The 22,324-nt window shown below is 51.1% G+C and overlaps 1 protein-coding gene across 1 annotated transcript; it reads left to right on the forward strand.

Annotated features, from left to right (window-relative positions):
* The first annotated feature begins 430 nt into the window (after window positions 1-430).
* Window positions 431-22,013, forward strand: CNKSR1 (connector enhancer of kinase suppressor of Ras 1). The gene is given in 17 exon segments (XM_075581401.1): window positions 431-563; window positions 1,988-2,145; window positions 9,932-10,134; window positions 10,245-10,329; window positions 11,081-11,122; window positions 11,483-11,602; window positions 11,739-11,798; window positions 11,966-12,034; window positions 12,335-12,624; window positions 12,684-12,954; window positions 13,537-13,598; window positions 19,197-19,291; window positions 20,260-20,394; window positions 20,636-20,665; window positions 21,646-21,780; window positions 21,783-21,817; window positions 21,923-22,013. Coding segments are annotated over 17 exon segments (1,917 nt in total). The 5' UTR covers window positions 431-511; the 3' UTR covers window positions 21,998-22,013.
* Window positions 22,014-22,324: the final 311 nt, after the last annotated feature.

Here is a 22,324-nt window from a genome sequence, read left to right on the forward strand (position 1 = left end):
AGTACACACACACACACACTCTCTCTTCCTGTGGGTTATGAGTCTATATGGGGGGGGGAGGGGGGGGGTGGTGTGTGTGTGTGTGTGTGTGTGTGTGTGTGTGTGTGTGTGTGTGTGTGTGTGTGTGTGTGTGTGTGTGTGTGTGTGTGTGTGTGTGTGTGTGTGTGTGTGTGTGTGTGTGTGTGTGTGTGTGTGTGTGTGTGTGTGTGTGTGTGTGTATATGTATATATGTATATGTGTGTATATATATATATATATATATATATATATATATATACACACACACATACTGTATACACACACTTTATATAGATATAGACATACACACTGTATAATCACGTATATATATATATTTATATATATATAATGTGTATTGGCTCAGGTTAGGGTTAGCCCCGCCCCCTCACGCCCTAGGAGTGGCAGGAGCCCCGTCCAATGAGAGCGCGCGGGGGCGGCGGAGTTACCTGGGTGACGTCACGCAGGTGAACACACCGGAAGCGCTCAGCCCGGTATGGAGCCCGTTCCCGCCTGGAGCCCGGAGACCGTAAGCACCTACCTGAGAGGTGAGCTGAACCGGAAGTTACGCGGTTCGAGTGTCACTCAGTGAGGGCGGGGACTGTCACTGAGTGTGACTGCCCCTCCCTAGTGAGTGTGACTGCCCCCTCCCCAGTGAGTGTGACTGCCCCTCCCCAGTGAGTGTGCCCGCCCCTCCCCAGTGAGTGTGACTGCCCCTCCGCAGTGAGTGTGACTGCCCCTCCGCAGTGAGTGTGACTGCCCCTCCCCAGTGAGTGTGATTGCCCCTCCCCAGTGAGTGTGACTGCCCCTCCCCAGTGAGTGTGACTGCCCCTCCCTAGTGAGTGTGACTGCCCCTCCCTAGTGAGTGTGACTGCCCCTCCCCAGTGAGTGTGACTGCCCCTCCCCAGTGAGTGTGTCTGCCCTCCCTAGTGAGTGTGACTGCCCCTCCCCAGTGAGTGTGGCTGACCCTTCCCCAGTGAGTGTTACTGCCCCTCCCCAGTGAGTGTGGCTGACCCTTCCCCAGTGAGTGTGACTGCCCCTCCCCAGTGAGTGTGACTGCCCCTCCCCAGTGAGTGTGACTGCCCCTCCCTAGTGAGTGTGACTGCCCCTCCCTAGTGAGTGTGACTGCCCCTCCCCAGTGAGTGTGACTGCCCCTCCCCAGTGAGTGTGACTGCCCTCCCTAGTGAGTGTGACTGCCCCTCCCCAGTGAGTGTGGCTGACCCTTCCCCAGTGAGTGTTACTGCCCCTCCCTAGTGAGTGTGGCTGACCCTTCCCCAGTGAGTGTTACTGCCCCTCCTTAGTGAGTGTGGCTGACCCTTCCCCAGTGAGTGTTACTGCCCCTCCCTAGTGAGTGTGGCTGACCCTTCCCCAGTGAGTGTTACTGCCCCTCCTTAGTGAGTGTGGCTGACCCTTCCCCAGTGAGTGTGACTGCCCCTCCCCAGTGAGTGTGACTGCCCCTCCCCACTGAGTGTGGCTGCCCATTCCCAGTGAGTGTGGCTGCCCCTTCCCTGTGAGTGTGGCTGCCCCTCTCCAGTGAGTGTATGTGGCTGCCCCTCTTCAGTGAGTGTGTGTGACTGCCCCTCTTCAGTGAGCGCGACTGCCCCTCCAGCCCCAGCGAGCCCCAGCGAGCGCGGCTGCCCCTCCAGCCCCAGCGAGCGCGGCTGCCCCTCCAGCCCCAGCGAGCGCGGCTGCCCCTCCAGCCCCAGCGAGCGCGGCTGCCCCTCCAGCCCCAGCGAGCGCGGCTGCCCCTCCAGCCCCAGCGAGCGCGGCTGCCCCTCCAGCCCCAGCGAGCGCCGCTGCCCCTCCAGCCCCAGCGAGCGCGGCTGCCCCTCCAGCCCCAGCGAGCGCGGCTGCCCCTCCAGCCCCAGCGAGCGCGACTGCCCCTCCAGCCAGCGAGAGCGCGGCTGCCCCTCCAGCCCCAGCGAGCGCGGCTGCCCCTCCAGCCCTTATGACATTGCTCTCTGTGCCCCAGGTCTGGACCCCTCTCTGCAGCTGTACCCCTTTCAGGAATGGGGGGTGACGGGGCAGGAACTGCTTGGCCTCTCTCCCCAGCAACTGGGCCTCCTCGAAGTGAGGAGCATCGGGCACCAGGAGCTCATTCTGGAGGCCGTGGAGCAGCTGTGTGCCCTGGTGAGGCAGGGTCAGGGCTGGGGAACAGGGGAGGACAAAGTGGGCCAGGGGCAGGGGAGAGAATACCATCTGACCTGTCCTCTACTCAAAATAACAGATCCTAGAAAATCAAAATAATAAAGGTGGATTTAGACCAACATGAATACATCGCCCATCGGGCTATACAATATATATTTTATTAAGAGAAATATGACGTTGTTGCTGTATCTGAGCCATCATGTAATACATCTGGGGAGAGTCCAAATATGGTAGCCATGAGGTCTGACATGTCTGACACGTGAAGCAGCTTGCATCCAACTTCTCCCCTTATCCGCTCCCTCCCCCACCCCTCCACTTTCTCAACCTGAAGACAAAATAATCCCTATTATCGAGGAATCTTATGTTCATGTTAATGCTTCTGTTCCATTTTGAAGATGATGACTGTTGCGTTGAACTAGGAAGTGCAAAGCAGCCAGTGATACGGCAGGCCATTGGCAAGCGCATTATCCTGCCCGGCAACAACACAAATCAGTCCAACTCTTCTGTTTGGCAAGTGTTCTATCCTAACCCAAGCAGGAAATGCCAGGCACTCGCCAGCCCTTGCCATGCATAAATAAGCAGATTTAGGAACACAGACCCCCTTGGCATCTGTTGCGCCACGTTCAGGGGAGTAATTAGTTCCCAGATTGCCAACCCGTGTCATCAAGAGAGAGTCTAGTATCAACTAGTTCAGTGGTGGACAACTCCAGTCCTCAAGGGCCACCAAGGTTTTCAGGATATCCCTGCTTCAGCAGAGGTGGCTCAGTCTTTGGACTGTAAGTGCTCCCACTTACCTTTTTTGCAGCCTTGTCCTCAACCGCCTCTGCGTCATGTTGCGGTGTCGTGACATCGCAGTGGTACGTTGTCATGGCAGCATGACGTTGCAACGCCATGATAACGGGGCCCTGTCGAGAAATGTCACGCTCCCAAATGTTGCCACTCTAGGCCCGGACCTATTGTGAAAACCAGCCCTGCCCGCACCGCCACCCCTCTGCACACACACAATACCCCCCCACGCACACACAATTTGGATTTGGGTGTGGAAGACCTCTGGTAGTACACAATGCGCAGATGCATACGTTGAGGCAGAGTTCTGTGCGTGCCCAAGTTCTGGTGAGGGAGGCAGGCCCGCCGCAGCAGCTGAGGCCCAGCTGGGGTTGCCAGGTTTCCAGTATTGAATCGGACTGTCCTGTATTTGGACACTGTCCAGTAAATAATTAGAGGTAATACTGGACATGTATGTGTCCGGTATTACTTCTCTGGACATAGTGACCTGACCAGCTTGGGGGGCTGTGGGATTTCCCAGAGCAGGGCTGTTGCTATGGAGCTGGGCAGTTTCCTCCATCCTGATTGACTGCATTACGCAGCAGCATTACGCAGCAGCAGCCAATTAGTGGCCTGGGTGTGGGGCCAAGGAGAGGAGGACACAGTATGGGGGGGTATTTGTTCTGTTTTTTCCTGGTGTGTGTTTTCTGCTGCTGCCAATGGGGGGGGGGGGGGGAGGTAATGGAAGGTGGGGGGAGGTAATGGAAGGGGGGGGGGTGAGAGGATGAGGGAAGAATGGGGTGAGATGATGAAGGAAGGGGTGAGAGGATGAGGGGAGGTGCAACCAATCTTGGAATTTGTGGGAGAGGAGTATTAGGATCAGTATTGCTCACCTTGAGCCTGTATTGTTTTGTTATTTATAAATGATCTGACCATTACGCAATTTTTTTCTAAATTTCTGTCCAAATTTGCACTATTTCATATTCTATTTTGTAAATAAATTCCGGGGAGTGCGCTCTGTCCCCAGATCTAAAATTTTTTTTTTACAAAATAGAATATGAATTGGTGCACACTTGGAGGGACATTTAGAAAACATGACGTTTTGCTCAGATCATTTATAAATAACCTCCACAGCGACTTTTCTCAAGCGTGTCACACCTTTCACCATTGTGTCCAGTATTTTTGGAGAAGTCATCTGGCAGCCCTAGGCCCAGCGGCTGCAGTAGGCCCGGCAGCTGGATCGAGAAGTTAGGCCCAACTTCCAGCACCGGCCGTCCCAACACAGCCGCCGGGCTCGGGACAATTGTCCCAGCTATTCCCCCCCCCCTCTCTCCTGGAGGTGGCCCTGGCAATATTAGTGTTGGGTCGGCATCCTATATCTGGTACTAATTCGGTAAGCTTCCGCAGGTCCTTGGAAGTTGTGTGCCCACGGTCCCTTGGCTTCAGGTGATGCGGGGTCACAGCATGTTACCATGGCAACGTGATGACATTTGACGCCGGAGAGCAGGCAGGGGGGCGCAGGGCCATAGTGTATCAGTGGCCCTAACAGCACCTCCATTATATCCGCTCTGTCTACGAACATGGGGTTAATAGGTTATTCACAGGCAAGCTGCTTGGATACATTGACCCCTCTTGGATTCTCCTCAGATTATATCATTTCAGACAGTGGAGTAAACATTGTATAGGGCTGAAGGAGCGTAAAGGCAGCGACTGAGAATAATGACACTCGCGTTTGAAGCAGGGGATCCTGGTCCGGCTCCGTGTGACCTTGAACAAGTCACTTTATCTCCCTGTGTCTCAGGCACCAAAACATAGATTGTAAGCTCTACGGGGCAGGCACTCGTGCCTGTAAAAATGTTATATACAGTGCTGTGTACACTGTTGGCACTATACAAGAAGAAAAAATCTGCGCTATTTGGAGACTGAACACACCTTGTTTCGCACACACTATCAACTTGATTGTACAGAATGTTATGAACACGATGGGTCAGGAGAAGCTGGCTGTCACACACACAATCTCTGGTTGTATTCAGCATTCACCAACAGCATGTAATCTGTAGTGCCATCTACTGAAGCAAGAGGTAAGAAAGGTACACGTCCACCCTCTATATTCGGGGTGGCGAACTTCAGTCCTCAAGGGCCTCCAAGAGGTCGGGTTTTAAGGATATCCCTGCTTCAGCAGAGGTGGCTCAATCAGTGGCTCAGTCTTTGGGGTGGCCCTTGAGGAATGGAGTTGGCCACTCGTGCTCTATATGCTTCAAGAACAGCAATAAGCCATCAACAGCTACGCCACATCCAATGAGATAGGAAGGAAGGTCATGGAGTTATCCTTCTCAAGCACACTGGAAAACCCTTGCAGTTTTGTGTGAATAACTTAAACCTTTTGTAGGGCTAGTCTGAGTCAGGTCATAACACTCATTAACCGTCTGGAAAAAGCAGCTGGAGAAGCAGAAGGACTACATGAAAAATGGTTGCTTCTAGATACCGTGACCTTGTTCATCACCTCATGTCTGTTCGTAATGAGGACCCCAATGGTTTCCATCATATTGAGATCTGAGCAGTACATTCTGGCAATAGTGCTTGACCCTCGGTTTAAGCCAAACTTGTCTTCTTTCCTTCCACCAGGCGTGGATGTAAACACCTGAAGGATCTCCTTGTTGCGAAGGTGTCCTTACAAGTCAACCATGTTGTTCAGCTTCTTCTGAATTGTCTGTCTTCTTCTGTTACTAAAAATATTGCTGCCAATCAGCAACAAGCAATAAAAACAGAAATATAACTATGATGTAATAGAAACGGAAACCTATATACCAAAGAAGATGATATCTAGTCGGGCTTGACAGCGGGATCTTTGGGCATGTCCTTCAAGACTAAAACAACCTACTCAGTATCTAGAATGGTGGAAGATTATTTAAATGAGAACAGAGAAGTTGATATCAGGGCCACTTCTATACTGGAAAGGAAAGAGAACGATCTGAAGCCCTTTATACTGACTGGCTATTGTTTACTTAAAGCTGCAGTTCAGACTCCCGTTTTTTTTTTTTAACTTCAATAGTTTCATGTGGACAATCTCTACTTAAAGAACTGCATAGCTGCCGGTCAATTCGTTCTCCGTCTATTGATCGCCAAAGTTTGGCGACATCTTTTAATATGGGGAATGTAAATGGTTGCTATAGTAACAAGCATGCTTGTTAAAATAGAATACAAGAAAATTGGTCTTTCAAAGTTGTTGTTTTTTAAAACAGAAAATGCTAAAAGTATTTTTTCTTACTACAGAACTGAATTATTAAAAAAACCACACATGCAGGATATTGCCTGAACTGCAGCTTTAAGCTGACCAGTGTGTGCTCTGAAAGCGTATTTAGCACAACTGCCAGCCTTGTAAGCGACGGTCGCAGTAAGGCTACTGCCACAAAATATTGAGACGCCTGTATTGATCAAAATGAACTACAGCACCTTTAATGAATACTGTTACCATGAAATTGAACAGTTAGGGGTTGATTCCAGTGGGGATGAGTTTATATTAGGTCTCGACAACACTGCTGACAGCGATGATCATGACCAAGATGAGGAAGATGAACGATAATCCAAATCCATGCTGCTGGTTGGCACCAATATAATAGTTCCTCTCCGACAGACAGACACAGTAGACAATGAAAAGGTCATGTTACATATTATTAGCAAATGAGAAGGGTTGGAAAGGTGGTGTGGTGGTTGTGGTCATTTATCCACAAGTGCCATCCATCCCACCACCAGCAGCATCTGCAGCCATTAGTGTCTACCACTGCCGTCATCAGCAGTGCCAGTTGCCAACTTTCCAGTGGCATCATTTCTTATTTGAGCTATTTTTACCATTTTGTGGGGGCCCATACAATCCAGCATTGTCAGCCACAGATATAACGTCATTCGGTGCTTGGCTTGTTATGTGTATACTAAGACTGTTTAATCTCTGACGCAAGGTAGGACATACTCCTTCTATTTTAATGTTGTCAGTGTGAGGAGGGTTACGCGAGTTCAGATTTTATTCTGCCCAGTATATATTTGTCCTTTCCTGCCAAACTTGTTGGCATTGCTGCATCAAAGAGGAGGTGCTGCAGCCCACAAAGTGAGAATGTAATGTTTCCATTTCAGATAAAAACCGCGTCCATCGTGCACTCCATGTCCTCTCCAACATACAGTAACATACATGATTGGAAGGGTTCTTTCTTCTAACTAGTACCCTTGTCCTATCTGACTTGGAAACAGCATCTCCAACACACAGATACTTGTATCTGAGAATAAACTTTGGACATTAAGAATTCTGCTTCTGGGCCTCGAATGTCTTTATGGGTGTGCCAAGTATGGGACGTTCTCTCATTTTGTTTGGGCATTGTGTGATATATGCATTTGTTTGTAAGATTCGGTGACTTTTTATTCCCAGCATATATATAGTTCCTTTGATGCAAAACAAGACATTTTGCTGCATCAAAGAGCGGGTGCTTTAAGCCACAAAGTGAACAGCATCCTATCCTAACCCCATCGCCAACATACTGTAATGTACTTCAGTTGAATGCTATTTCTGTAAAGTCTCCTCTTCTGACGAGTTCCCCTGTCCTGTCTGATTTGGAAACAGCATCTTTCTTTCATTCACTCCGCCTCCAACATAACATACTGTGTCCCTTCAGATGTGTCCCCATTGTGTTGGCGTGGTTGTGGTGAAATGGGGAATATATTGCATATATTTTTGTCATGTCCCAAAAATCCAACAAACATGGAGGGAAGTGTTTGCTCTAATACACACGATCCTGGGGATCACTGTCCCCCATGATCCTGTGTGTGTATGTGTATATATATGTATATATATATTATATATTATAATATATATATATGTATATATATATATATGTGTGTGTGTGTGTATATATATGTGTGTGTGTGTGTGTGTGTATATATATATATATATGTATGTATATCTACACTAGTAAGTGCGTCAGCGGTGCTACAGGGCAGAGAATTATAGGAAAGAAACAAGAGAAAAAGAAGCCCAAGAAGTAGCACTCTGGTATACTATAGGCAATATCAAAAGTTTATTAATTAGATGTCACAAAAGGAATAAAAGATAGCACAGAAATGAAAAAAACAAACATTGCATAGATCCCCTGTACGTAAACCCAAGACACTAAGCTGACTGAAAGGCGAACATGACACATGAGCGCACTGTAGAAAGCCAGGGATTGATGACAAGTATCCCTAGCATAGGTACATGAACCCAAAGAAACTGTACTGAAATACCAATAGACATAGTTCCCTAAGGGGAAGAAACATACAGTGCTACTCTATGACAGGCCCGTGAGTTGTGGATATAAACCCCCTACATATATCCAAAATCTGGGGAGACTGGAACCTAGCTGGAATCCCTGCAAGGATACGGAGTCTCTCCAGGAGTGTAGGACTAGTGAGATAAGTGTGGCAATAAACACTAAGATCAACTTCAATAGCAATATATGAAGCTCACGGTCCTGTACAAGAGACAGGCATGATGAGAGCTGGGTCCAAGTTCCAATGTATACAATGCTGAGCATGTATCAACACAAAGCACAGTCCTGAAAGCATGTATAAAGTTACAAAAGCAATTGTAACAGCAACTCTCAGTTGAAGGCCCATGCCGAAACGCGTTAGAGTGGGTGCAGTGGGCAGGATCCCCTGGATCCCCTAGGAAATATTGCTAGGAAAACCAATGGCCAATCATAACAAAAAAGTAGCTAAAGTTGTCTCCCAAATTTTAAACGCTACTAGGTGCGCAATCGCCAAGAATTGGAAGCAATCTACCCCTCCATCTCGAAACCAAATAAACAATAGAACCTGGAGTATAGTTTATATGGAAACACTCTCGGCGTATCTGAACGGCTCTACCTCCCAATTTTCGGAGATTTGGGCCCCTTGGTTTCGTCATGCAGGTATATCCCATATCTAGATTAGAATACAGGCAGTCCTCGGTTATCCAACACAATGCGTTACTCAAAATGGCGTTGGATAGCGAAACGTCTTAAAGCGAAACACGCTTTCCCATAGGAACACTGTTTAAATGAAAGGTTCCCTTCCTGAAGACATTTTTAATGCTAAAATACACAAAATATTTTACTCAGGCAATAAGATATGCAGCACACACATACATTATATAGTGTAGATACTGTATTATATATATAATATAACATAATATATCATGTAATTTAATAATATAATATATTATATAGTATAATATTATATTATATGATATATATATTATATACACATAAACAACTTTGCAAAGCGTCGTAAGAGCGTTGGATAAGCCGTTTTGGCGTTGTAAAAATGAATATAGGTATGCATTGCATAGCGTTGGATAAGCCATTCGTTGTAAAGCGAAGCGTTGTAAAACGAGGACTGCCTGTATTTTGAATGGAGTGATTTATGATGTATTTAAATGGTTGCTCACTATGTTATATTGATACAAATGCTGTCCCCTCTCCCCTAATCCCCCCTCCCTATTGTGATGTTACCAGATCATATGTATCATTGTACTTCCCCACCCCACTTTTTTTATGTATCCTTTTTCTTTATTTCTGAAAAACAATCAATAAAAATTTAAGTAACAAAAAAAAGAAATACAAATAAAAAAACAGTTCCAGATTACATGATGTTATGATTTAAAAAAACAAAACTCACGTTTTCGTCATAATCCAAAACCAATTTTATGGGGTCAAATGCACATCTCTAGCATGTGTATATCAGTATGTGTATACAGAGTGTCTGCATATACACGGTATTGGTATGTGTATACACAGGGTATTGGTATGTGTATACAGTCTGTCGGTATACACGGCGTATCGATGTGTATCAGAGTCTGACGTATACACTGGGTATCGGTATGTGTAATACAGTCTGTCGGTATACACGGCGTATCGATGTGTATACACAGGGTATCGGCGTGTGTATATAAGCGTTGTGTCCATGCAGCTCTCTCCTGACACGGTCTGTCTCTCTGCAGCATTATGAGCTCCACTCTGAGAGCCTGCGCTCTCTCACGGAGAAGCTGTGGGGTGTCTCTCAGATGCTACGGTCTCAGATTGTAAGCCGCAGGAAGCTCTCCTTCTGTGCCCCGGAACCTGCACTCTCCCCGACACCTAAACAGCTCGTCTGCATCATAGACATCGTGTCGGCTGCTCGTGGCCTCTTCTCCTGGCTCAACAGGTGCCGTGGCTCATATCACACTTGTCACCATGCCTCTGTGTGTGTCTCTATATGTACGTGTGTACACATCCTATGTATGTGTGTAAACATATATATATGTATACCTGCAGGTATCTGTTTGCATGTCTGAATGATTACTCTGCGAGCCGGGACGTCATTGCTCTGTGTGTGGAGCTGGCAGAGACCCTGCATAAGGTTTGTATAACGGGCGTGCAGGAGGAGAGCTGTGTGTGTGTGTGTGTGTGTGTGTGTGTGTGCAGGGTTGTGTGTTATGGGAGCAGTTTCTTTTTATAACTCGGGCTCAGGTTGCATATAATTGGATCAGCTGCTCCGAGTTCAGGGTGAGACCCACCCCTCCCCCCCAAGGACTGGCATACTACAGAGGCAGACCCCCCCCCCCCCCCAGGGACTGGCGCTCTACAGAGAACCCCCCCCCAGGGATTGATGTACTAGATTGGTGTACTAGAGGGAGACCCCCCCAAGGACTAGCGTACTAGAGAGGGAGACCTCCCCCTCCTCCCCAGGGACTGGCGTACTAGAGGGAGACCCTCAGGGACTGGCGTATTAGAGGGAGACACCCCAGGGACTGACTTACTAGAGGGAGACCCCCTCAAGGAACTGGTGTACTAGAGAGGGAGACACCCCCCAAGGAACTAGCATTAGCAAAGGGAGGAGACCCCCGCTCCCCCCCAGGGACTGGAGAGCTATAGAGGCAGGCCCCACAGAGGAGACGCAATAGCTTGCACTAGGTAGATTAAGGAAAGCGTGATGTGTGAGTGGGGGTCCACATGTTGTTTGGGGGAGGTAATGTTTTTGTAGGTCAGGGTCCCTGGTTGTGTGACAAGGGGGGGGGGGGCTTGCCTTTGTGACAGATGGGGGCAAGGGGTCCCTACACGTCTAATGGGGGGGGGGCTTACTGCTGTTCTCACATGTTCCTTCCTTTCAGGACTGGTCGGACCCCCAGATTGAGGACAGAATTTCATCCATTGTGAGTTCCCAGCATGCTGTGTCATTTTGGGGAGAGACCAAGAGTGAAGCCTTACCCCTCCCCTATTCATCTTTTAGTGAAGGCGAAGTGCAGTGTGATGTCATATTAGGGCCTAGTTGTGGTATGACATCATCATGACATGCTCCTTGCTGCTGTGTGATGTCACCATCACATGCATTCCTGGGCACACTGATTTCCTAAAAACTTGTTCCCCATTTCTGTATGATGTCATCGTAACATCATAGTACTGCCTGGTTGTAGTATATGTGTCATCATATGATGTGACACTCCGCCCTTTCCACGTGATGTCATAGCAAGACCTGGTTCTGTCCTCAAACGATGTCATGTTGTGCCCTGCAGTGCAGGAATATCTGCGGGATCTGTGAGAACATACTGAGCTGCAGCCCCGAGAGTGTCCTGAGTCAGACGGCGACACTCGAACACGTGCGGATACAACATGACCTAACGCAGGACAGCCTGGTGAGGGGGAGCGGAAAGAGGGGCATGTGGGTGGAGGGAGGAGCGGGGGTGAAGATGAGGACAGTATGAGGGGTGGTAGTGTGGGGCAGGGGAATGTGGGATGAGGGTCTCTGACGGTGGAGTCTTTATTTCTCAGGGCATTGTGATCAGATCCACATCATCTGGTCAGCACTTTATCTATGGGACGGCAGCTGAGGTTAGTGCTACCCTCACTCTCACACACAGGCTTCCCGTCACATATACTGTACTCACATCCTTAACCACACACACACTCATCCTACACACAGTGACGCCTGCTACACGTAGACACCCTCACCCCTGCAGTAGTTATACGGAGGGTCAGTATATGCATCTCTTTCACAGTCTCCGGCCGGTCGCTGCGGCAGGATCCTGCCAGGAGACGAGATTATCCAAGTGAATGACCAGGTGGTGGTGAGTGTCCTTGGGCACCGGCCTTAGGGGGGTGGGAAGGGGTGTGAGGAAAGAGAGGGGCTGACCTGGTGGGGGAGGCGGGAGAGATGCTATCCTGCACCTTGCAAGTACTAGCTGTCTTTGTGCTAGGTGTAAAATGTGTGTCTTTATGGTGGTATCAGAAATGTCTTTTTGTGTACTGGTCGCTCTTGGGTGTGTGTGGTCCAGGTGGCCATGGGGTTATGGGGGGGGGAGAGGGGGCGGGGAGTTTACACTCAGGGCTAGGGGTGCGGGGTTTGTGACTGTCTGCTCTCTGCTCAGGTCGGTTGGACTCGACTGAACCTCGTGAGAAAACTGCAGGAGAAATCGGACTGTGTGACTGTCATCCTGAAGAAAGTCTCTATCCCTGCTCCCCCATCTCCTGTTACTCCCACCTCACCAACATCTCTCATCAGCCCTACACCATGCAGAACCCCCATCTCCCCGACAGCACACAGTGCCCCCACCTCACCAACTGGGCATGGGTCTCCCACCTCGCTGACATTTTCAGACACTCCTGCCTATCCCACCAAAAACTGTTCTCCTATTTACCAGAAGCAGCGCAGCTCCTCCTCCTCCCCCCCCGACCCTGCGTGGTGCCCTCCTCCTCCCCCCCAACCATGAGCAGTGCCTCCTCCCCCCCGACCCTGCGTGGTGCCTCCTCTTCCCCAACATCACACAGAACCTGCACCTTCTGGACATACCCAGGGTCCCCGTCCTATCACAAACCTCACCTTGCCTCCATCTTCCCCACATCGCCCATCTCTCCCTCCCCAACTTCTCCTGATCCCTCCTCCCCAGCAGTGCTTGGAACCTTCCATGCATTGCCTCCATGTGCAGGATTCTCCACCTCTCGGGCACAGCCGGAGTGTCCCGTCACCCTGGGGCCACAAGAAATAAGTGTGGGTGTAACTTTGTGTGTGTGACAAAGGCGCGGTGTGTCTGTCCCCCCCCCCTTCAAACGGTGTATGAGTCTACAGTGTCTTTGTGCCTCCCCCACTCTTCGCACGGTGTGTGCGTCTGTGGGCCCCCTCCTCACACCGAGCGTTTGTGCCCCGCACCCTACACACTTACATTGTGTGTGCCTGTGGCCCCATCTCCATTAGACTGTGTGTCTGTGGCTCCCTCCCCCTCATTTTGCTAGTATGACTGCGTCCACTGTGCTGCTGACCGCGCATGGCGCTTAGCGCGGTCAGCACAATGAATGTATATATGTCGGGCCTGTACACTCGCGGGTGCTGGGTGCCTGCCGAGATAGATTGATTTGTCTTCCAGGCACGCTAAAGGGTCACATGACCTCTTGAACCAATCAGCGCCAGTCACTGCTCGGCCACGCCCCCACGTTCGCGCTTGAAAAAAAAAATATGCAGGACAGCCGAGCGCTCATACTTGGAGAGTTGGTGACATCACCGCACTCCAGCACGAGCGCGCTCAGCGGAATAGTGGACGCAGCCTAATAATTCTCTCCTTTCTGCATCTCTCAGAGTCTCCAATATGACTCCTGTCCAAGGAGCAGCTCAGACACCATCTCTTCACCGTCTGCCAGGTACAGAAAGCAGAACAGGTGCCCCTCGCTATCTCATACTCTCTCCCCCTCGCTATCTCATACTTTCTCCCCCTCGCTATCTCATACGCTTTCTCCCCCTCGCTATCTCATACTCTCTCCCCCTCGCTATCTCATACTCTCTCCCCTTCGCTATCTCATACTTTCTCCCCCTCGCTATCTCATATGCTTTCTCCCCCTCGCTATCTCATACGCTTTCTCCCCCTCGCTATATCATACTCTCTCCCCCTCGCTATCTCATACTCTCTCCCCCTCGCTATCTCATACGCTTTCTCCCCCTCGCTATCTCATACGCTTTCTCCCGCTCGCTATCTCATACTCTTTCTCCCCCTCGCAATCTCATACTCTTTCTCCCCCTCGCTATCTCATACTCTTTCTCCCCCTCGCTATCTCATACTCTTTCTCCCCCTCGCTATCTCATACTCTTTCTCCCCCTCGCTATCTCATACTTTCCCCCCCTCGCTATCTCATACTTTCTCCCCCTCGCTATCTCATACGCTTTCTCCCCCTCGCTATCTCATACGCTTTCTCCCCCTCGCTATCTCATACGCTTTCTCCCCCTCGCTATCTCATACTCTCTCCCCCTCGCTATCTCATACTCTCTCCCCCTCGCTATCTCATACTCTCTCCCCCTCGCTATCTCATACTTCCCCCCCTCGCTATCTCATACTCTTTCTCCCCCTCGCTATCTCATACTCTCTCCCCCTCGCTATCTCGTACTTTCTCCCCCTCGCTATCTCATACTCTTTCTCCCCCTCGCTATCTCATACGCTTTCTCCCCCTCGCTATCTCATACGCTTTCTCCCCCTCGCTATCTCATACTCTTTCTCCCCCTCGCTATCTCATACTCTCTCCCCCTCGCTATCTCATACTCTCTCCCCCTCGCTATCTCATACTCTCTCCCCCTCGCTATCTCATACGCTTTCTCCCGCTCGCTATCTCATACTCTTTCTCCCCCTCGCTATCTCATACTCTTTCTCCCCCTCGCTATCTCATACTCTCTCCCCCTCGCTATCTCGTACTTTCTCCCCCTCGCTATCTCATACTCTTTCTCCCCCTCGCTATCTCATACTCTTTCTCCCCCTCGCTATCTCATACTCTCTCCCCCTCGCTATCTCATACTCTCTCCCCCTCGCTATCTCATACTTTCCCCCCCTCGCTATCTCATACGCTTTCTCCCCCTCGCTATCTCATACTCTTTCTCCCCCTCGCTATCTCATACGCTTTCTCCCCCTCGCTATCTCATACTTTCCCCCCCTCGCTATCTCATACGCTTTCTCCCCCTCGCTATCTCATACGCTTTCTCCCCCTCGCTATCTCATACTCTCTCCCCCTCGCTATCTCATACTCTCTCCCCCTCGCTATCTCATACTCTTTCTCCCCCTCGCTATCTCATACTCTCTCCCCCTCGCTATCTCATACGCTTTCCCCCCTCGCTATCTCATACTCTTTCTCCCCCTCGCTATCTCATACTCTTTCCCCCTCGCTATCTCATACGCTTTCCCCCCCTCGCTATCTCATACTCTCTCCCCCTCGCTATCTGATACTCTTTCTCCCCCTCGCTATCTCATACTCTCTCCCCCTCGCTATCTCATTCTCTTTCTCCCCCTCGCTATCTCATACTCTCTCCCCCTCGCTATCTCATACTCTCTCCCCCCCTCGCTATCTCATACTCTCTCCCCCTCGCTATCTCATACTCTCTCCCCCTCGCTATCTCATACGCTTTCTCCCCCTCGCTATCTCATACTCTCTCCCCCTCGCTATCTCATACTCTTTCTTCCCCTCGCTATCTCATACGCTTTCTCCCCCTCGCTATCTCATACTCTCTCCCCCTCGCTATCTCATACTCTCTCCCCCTCGCTATCTCATACGCTTTCTCCCGCTTGCTATCTCATACTCTTTCTCCCCCTCGCTATCTCATACTCTTTCTCCCCCTCGCTATCTCATACTCTTTCTCCCGCTCGCTATCTCATACTCTTTCTTCCCCTCTCTATCTCATACTCTTTCTCCCGCTCGCTATCTCATACTCTTTCTCCCGCTCGCTATCTCATACTCTTTCTTCCCCTCGCTATCTCATACTCTTTCTCCCCCTCGCTATCTCATACTCTTTCTCCCGCTCGCTATCTCATACGCTTTCTCCCACTCGCTATCTCATACTCTCTCCCCCTCGCTATCTCATACTCTTTCTCCCGCTCGCTATCTCATACTCTTTCTTCCCCTCGCTATCTCATACGCTTTCTCCCCCTCGCTATCTCATACGCTTTCTCCCCCTCGCTATCTCATACTCTCTCCCCCTCGCTATCTCATACTCTCTCCCCCTCGCTATCTCATACGCTTTCTCCCGCTCGCTATCTCATACTCTTTCTTCCCGCTCGCTATCTCATACTCTTTCTCCCCCTCGCTATCTCATACTCTCTCTCCCCCTCGCTATCTCATACTCTCTCTCCCGCTCGCTATCTCATACTCTTTCTCCCCCTCGCTATCTCATACTCTTTCTCCCCCTCGCTATCTCATACTCTTTCTCCCCCTCGCTATCTCATACTCTTTCTCCCCCTCGCTATCTCATACTCTTTCTCCCCCTCGCTATCTCATACGCTTTCTCCCCCTCGCTATCTCATACTCCCCTCGCTATCTCATACGCTTTCTCCCCCTCGCTATCTCATACTCTCTCCCCCCCTCGCTATCTCATACTCTCTCCCCCTCGCTATCTCATACTCTCTCCCCCTCGCTATCTCATACGCTTTCTCCCCCTCGCTATCTCATACGCTTTCTCCCCCTCGCTATCTCATACACTTTCCCCCCCTCGCTATCTCATACTCTTTCTCCCCCTCGCTATCTCATACGCTTTCTCCCGCTCGCTATCTCATACGCTTTCTCCCCCTCGCTATCTCATACTCTCTCCCCCTCGCTATCTCATACTCTTTCTCCCCCTCGCTATCTCATACTCTTTCTCCCCCTCGCTATCTCATACTCTCTCCCCCTCGCTATCTCATACTCTTTCTCCCCCTCGCTATCTCATACTCTTTCTCCCCCTCGCTATCTCATACTTTCTCCCCCTCGCTATCTCATACTTTCTCCCCCTCGCTATCTCATACTCTTCTCCCCCTCGCTATCTCATACTCTTTCTCCCCCTCGCTATCTCATACACTTTCCCCCCCTCGCTATCTCATACTCTTTCTTCCCCTCGCTATCTCATACACTTTTCCCCCCCTCACTATCTCATACTCTTTCTCCCCCTCGCTATCTCATACGCTTTCTCCCCCTCGCTATCTCATACTCTTTCTCCCCCTCGCTATCTCATACTCTTTCTCCCCCTCGCTATCTCATACTCTTTCTCCCCCTCGTTCTCATACGCTTTCTCCCCCTCGCTATCTCATACGCTTTCTCCCCCTCGCTATCTCATAACGCTTTCTCCCCCTCGCTATCTCATACTCTTTCTCCCCCTCGCCATCTCATACTCCTTCTCCCCCTCGCTATCTCATACGCTTTTCTCCCCCTCGCTATCTCATACTCTTTCTCCCCCTCGCTATCTCATACTCTTTCTCCCCCTCGCTATCTCATACTCTTTCTCCCCCTCGCTATCTCATATCTCTCCCCTCGCTATCTCATACTCTCTCCCCCTCGCTATCTCATACTCTCTCCCCCTCAGCTATCTCATACTCTCTCCCCCTCGCTATCTCATACTCTCTCCCCCTCGCTATCTCATACTCTCTCCCCCTCGCTATCTCATACTCTCTCCCCCTCGCTATCGTCATACTCTCTCCCCCTCGCTATCTCATACTCTCTCCCCCTCGCTATCTCATACTCTCTCCCCCTCCTATCTCATACTCTCTCCCCCTCGCTATCTCATACTCTCTCCCCCTCGCTATCTCATACTCTCTCCCCCTCGCTATCTCATACTCTTTCTTCCCCTCGCTATCTCATACTCTTTCTCCCCCTCGCTATCTCATATCTCTCCCCTCGCTATCTCATACTCTCTCCCCCTCTCTATCTCATACTCTCTCCCCCTCGCTATCTCATACTCTCTCCCCCTCGCTATCTCATACTCTTTCTCCCCCTCGCTATCTCATACTCTTTCTCCCCCTCGCTATCTCATACGCTTTCTCCCCCTCGTTTCTCATACTCTTTCTCTCCCCTCGCTATCTCATACTCTTTCTCCCCCTCGTTATCTCATACGCTTTTCTCCCCCTCGCTATCTCATACTCTCTCCCCCTCGCTATCTCATACGCTTTCTCCCCTCGCTATCTCATACTCTCTCCCCCTCGCTATCTCATACTCTTTCTCCCCCTCGCTATCTCATACTCTTTCTCCCGCTCGCTATCTCATATTCTTTCTCCCGCTCGCTATCTCATACTCTTTCTCCCGCTCGCTATCTCATACTCTTTCTCCCCCTCGTTCTCATACGCTTTCTCCCCCTCGCTATCTCATACTCTTTCTCCCCCTCGCTATCTCATACGCTTTCTCCCCCTCGCTATCTCATACGCTTTCTCCCCTCGCTATCTCATATGCTTTCTCCCCCTCGCTATCTCATACTCTCTCCCCCTCGCTATCTCATACTCTCTCCCCCTCGCTATCTCATACTCTTTCTCCCCCTCGCTATCTCATACGCTTTCTCCCCCCTCGCTATCTCATACGCTTTCTCCCCCTCGCTATCTCATACGCTTTCTCCCCCTCGCTATCTCATACTCTCTCCCCCTCGCTATCTCATACTCTTTCTCCCCCTCGCTATCTCATATGCTTTCTCCCTCTCACCGTTCACATTATCTCTCCTTCTCATGCTCTCCTTACCCTTTCTTCCTCCTTCCCCCCACTCCTCTCCTCCTTCCCATCTCAAGCCTTCATGTTCTTGTTCTGTCCCTCACGCTCTCCCCTACCCCCCTTTTTCACACATTCCCCTCCTCTTCTTCCTCACACTCTTCCCCCGCCGTCCCTGTTCTCTCACTCTTCCCCCCGTTTCCTCACACTCTCCCCCCCCCCTTCCTCACACTCTTCCCCCATTCCTCACACTCTTTCCCCCCCCTTCTCACTCTTCCACCCCCTCCCTCACACTCTTTCCCCCTTCATTACACTTTCTCTCCCCTGCTCTTCCTCACACACTTCCCCCCTCCTTCTTCACTTCCTCACACTCTCCCCCCCCTTCCTCACACTTTCTCCCCCTCTTCGTCACACTTTCTCCCCCCCTCTTCCTCACAGACGTTCTCCCCCTCTTCCTCACACTTTCTCCCCCTCTTCCTCACAACTTTCTCCCCCTCTTCCTCACACTTTCTCCCCCTCTTCCTCACACTTTCTCCCCCTCTTCCTCACACTTTCTCCCCCCTCTCCTCACACTTTCTCCCCTCTTCCTCACTCTTTCTCCCCCCTCTTCCTCACACTTTCTCCCCCTCTTCCTCACACTTTCTCCCCCTCTTCCTCACACTTTCTCCCCCCTCTTCCTCACACTTTCTCCCCCCTCTTCCTCACACTTTCTCCCCCCTCTTCCTCACACTTTCTCCCCCTCTTCCTCACACTTTCTCCCCACTCTTCTCCCCCCCCCCCCCCTCCCCTTCTCAAGCACTCTCACGCCCTCCCTCTCCCACGCAGTCTCTTCTCAGTCCCTGTCTCGGTGGATGTCCTGCACCCTGCGCTGTCTGGCAGTCTTCTGGTCCCTCCTCAGTCCGTGCTCCACAGGGAGGAAGGTGAGAGGCAGATGGTCATATCATAGTATCGCTGTGCAGCCACCTCAGGGAGAATAAGCACTAAGCAACCATGGTGACCAAAAAATCTCCACCGTTAGCATATAGCCAATAAAGAATATCACTTGTGAGCACATTCACATGCCTTAGACAGGTCTGCAACCCGGCCTTTCAACCATTATCCCCAGCATACAGTGCTCCCACTCGCAGCAAGGGATTCTGGGAAATTACATGCAAATGAGCACACAGTGCCACCTTTTGCCTGTAATCCATTTACATAGAACCCATATAAGTAAATGTTCTGCTGTTCACACAGCTTTTAAGCACAGCATGTGATTAGATGAAAATATATATACACACACACCAGCACTGTGCTGACATAACCAAGAGTTCACTGACTAAATCTGTTAAATTACACAAAGGGATCAGGATAAGCTGTGATTTTTTCCCATAAAAATTAGATCAGCTGTTTTAGAGGCCAAGATCACTAAAGGATCAGAGTGGGGGGGTGACGGGGGGGACGGTTATGGTATGTCTGAGATCAAGGGAGGACTGCTATGGTATGATTCTGAGATGGGGGAAGTCATGGTACAAGTCTGATTAGGTGGAGGGGATTTATGGTAAGAGTCTGAGATCGGGGGGGGGGTTATCGTACGAGTCAGATCGGGGGAAAGTTATGGTATGAGTGAGATCGTGGGTGGGGGAGTCTGAGATGGGGGAAAGTTATGGTATGAGTGAGATCAGGGGGGGATTTATGGTGCGAGTCTGAGATTGTGGGGGGGGGGGAGTTATGGTGCGAGACAGATCAGGTGGGGGGGTGGGGGGAGAGTTTGAGATCAGGGTGGGTAGTTATGGTACGAGTCAGATCAGGAGGGGGGGGTGAGTTATGGTGCGAGTCTGAGATCAGAGCTATACATGTCCAGCAGAGTCGGAGGGTGTAATTGATTCTGTTTCACACTCTCTCGTTACAGCTTCCTCTGGAAGTCCAGCTCCGGGAGTTGAGCCACAGCCGTCCGCGGCAGGTCCGCTGTTCCCCAACAGCACCCCACAGTCCGAAGAAACTGCAGCCTCCAGACACCAGGAATCAGAAATCGAGAAGCAAAGAGGTAATGGTAGTAACTGTGAAGAGTGTCAGCTCTGCGGGGCAGGATTCCCCCTCTCTGAATTGTACCTGTATCCCTCTGTATATTAGTGTCAGCTCTGTGGTGGAATCCCCTCTCCATATTCTATATGTGTGCCTGTACATATTAGAGTGTAAGCTCTGCGGGGCTGGATCCCCTCACTGTATATCAGGCTGCACACTGGTTCTGTTCAGTTAGATCCTTTTTGTATTTACTTCCCATGCAGGAATCAGCCAGAACTCCCGAAATAAAAAAGGTGAGTGAGCACCTGTAAGTGGAGTACCCCCCTCACCCCATGTGCACCTGTAATCCCCCCCCCCATCCGGTTCCCTGTTCCCCCTTGTGTACCTGTAACCCCCTCACCTGCTACCCCCCCTCCCCCATGGGCACCTGTAACCCCCAACCCTCCCTCTCTATGGGCACCTGCAACCCGCCACCTCTCTATAGCACTAATATACGCCTCCTCCCCCCAATAGCACCTTTAGTCCGCTCACCCCTTAGGTATGTGTAGTCCCCTCCCCAAAGGAACCTATAAACCTCCCCCTCCCCATGGCCACGTGTAATCCCTATGTCCCCATCGCCGTGGCTGCCTGTAATACCCCCCCTCCTTCCCATGGCTGCCTGTAATACCCCCCTCCTTCCTATGGCTGCCTGTAATGCCCCCCCCCCCTCCCATGGGCATATTGCTTTCTATTATCCCCAGTCTGTATTGGTACAATGCACAGCAGGTATGTACTCCCTCCCCTCCATGGGTACTTGCAAAACCCACCCCTCCACCTCTCCGTGGGCACCTGCAAACCTCCCCTTCCCCTCCTCGTCCCTTTCCCCCTCCTCGTCCCTTTCCCCCTCCTCGTCCCTTTCCCCCTCTCGTCCCTTTCCCCCTCCTCGTCCCCTTTCCCCCTCCTCGTCCCATTCCCCCTCCTCGTCCCTTTCCCCCTCCTCGTCCCTTTCCCCCTCCTCGTCCCTTTCCCCCTCCTCGTCCCTTTCCCCCTCCTCGTCTTTCCCCCCTCCTCGTCCCATTCCCCCTCCTCGTCCCTTTCCCCCTCCTCGTCTCTTTCCCCCTCCTCGTCCCTTTCCCCCCCCGTTCCTTTCCCCCCCCCTCGTCCCTTTCCCCCTCCTCCCTCTCCCCCCCCCCTCTCTTCCCTCTCCCCTCCCCTCTCTCTCCCCCCCCTTTATAGCCCCCTCTTCACTCCTCCTTTTCACCACTCCCCCTACTTTTCTCTGCACGGTACCCAGGTGTGGCGACCAGACTGAGTCGCCGGCGTGTGTCCTGCCGTGACCTGGGGACCCCGGATTGTAACGGATGGTTATGGAAGAAAAAGGAGCACGTGGGGTTTATGTCCCAGAGGTGGAAGCGCTGCTGGTGTGTGCTGAAGGAGAGCGTCTGTACTGGTACAATGCACCGCAGGTATATGTGTGTACTGCGTGTATACTGATGCACCATTAGTGTGTGTGTGTGTGTGTCTACATTCTCTTTCAACCCTCCCCGCTCTCCAATCTTGTTCATCTGCAGGATGAGAAGGCGCTGGGTCTGGTTAATATGTCCTCATATAACCTGGAGGGCACACGGGACCCGAAGAAGAAATAGTGAGTGTGATAAAGAGAGCCTGGGTGTGAGGGAGGGAGAGCCTGGTGTGAGGGAGGGAGAGCCTGGGTGTGAGGGAGGGAGAGCCTGGTGTGAGGGAGGGAGAGCCTGGGTGTGAGGGAGGGGAGAGCCTGGGTGTGAGGGAGGGAGAGCCTGGGTGTGAGGGAGGGGAGAGCCTGGTGTGAGGGAGGAGAGCCTGGGTGTGAGGGAGAGAGAGCCTGGGTGTGAGGGAGGGAGAGCCTGGGTGTGAGGGAGGGAGAGCCTGGGTGTGAGGGAGGGAGAGCCTGGGTGTGAGGGAGGGAGAGCCTGGGTGTGAGGGAGGGAGAGCCT

This window comes from Ascaphus truei, unplaced genomic scaffold, assembly GCF_040206685.1.
Source record: "Ascaphus truei isolate aAscTru1 unplaced genomic scaffold, aAscTru1.hap1 HAP1_SCAFFOLD_1296, whole genome shotgun sequence".
NCBI classification, from domain to species: Eukaryota; Metazoa; Chordata; class Amphibia; order Anura; family Ascaphidae; genus Ascaphus; species Ascaphus truei.